Source organism: Habropoda laboriosa, unplaced genomic scaffold (assembly GCF_001263275.1).
Source record: "Habropoda laboriosa isolate 0110345459 unplaced genomic scaffold, ASM126327v1 scaffold57, whole genome shotgun sequence".
NCBI classification, from domain to species: Eukaryota; Metazoa; Arthropoda; class Insecta; order Hymenoptera; family Apidae; genus Habropoda; species Habropoda laboriosa.
This window is the reverse complement of record NW_017100229.1, coordinates 1756311-1757075: the sequence shown is the minus strand read 5'-3', so window position 1 is coordinate 1757075 and position 765 is coordinate 1756311. Positions and strand designations below refer to the sequence as shown.

Sequence of the window (765 nt, the reverse complement as noted above, 5' to 3'; positions counted from 1 at the left end):
GGCCCGCCAGACTTTAATTTCCTGCCGCTTCCGCGGACCCTTTGCCTTTACCTTTCCACGTCCGAATCCGTTGCGGACCGTTCCCAGCCTCCAGCCCTTCCTTCGGTAGCCCAGACAACTCGCGATCTCTGTCGTCTTCCGTCCCTTTTCGAACGATCTCTCGACGATTTCCATGCGGTGGGAAAATCGAAAGGTCTTTGTGTCGGTTCTCAGACCGCGAAACTTCAGCCTAGATCGTGTTCGTAATGGTCTGGAGATTTTCGGGCAATCTTGGATCGTTTCTAGGATAGGACCGGCAATTTAGTGTCATTATACACCCTCCGGGGGAAGGCCCGCTCCGTTGCTGCTGCGGCCGGTGGTGAACGGTCTCCTTTTTGGGTCGATTTAACCGCGATTATGGCCGCGCGTATCCAGCCATCCGGGTGGATTTCGATATTACAAGCTGCGTTACCTTGAGAAAGCGTCTCAATCGCCGAGGCCTAATTCGCGAAGCCCCTGCGAAACTCGTTATTATCTTACCTCGGTTGCGTAATCGTGTCGGTCCGGCAATTCCGAGGTAACACCTGCTCCGGGGAGAAATTTCGTCGTAATAAAACCGTGGCTAGCGCTCTCTCCCACCTGGAGAAATTCGATCGAACCAAACTCGTAATGCCTCTGTTCTTTTTTCTCTGATTTCAGGATCATCCGGGTTTACGGGGTACACCGTTGGCGATGCTCGCGGCTCAGTGCAACAAACTGAGCAGCAAGAGTCCACCGCCGCTGGCT

General features: G+C 54.0%; 1 protein-coding gene across 1 annotated transcript in view; it reads left to right on the top strand.

The window, feature by feature from the left end:
- The window catches only part of LOC108571220 (transcription factor Sp9), a 27081-nt gene that overhangs the window by 18286 nt on the left and 8030 nt on the right, over window positions 1–765 (top strand). Inside the window, exon 2 of the mRNA XM_017933220.1 lies at window positions 286–394. Coding sequence (XP_017788709.1) covers window positions 286–394 — 109 coding nt within the window. The remainder of the gene's footprint in view (window positions 1–285; window positions 395–765) is intronic.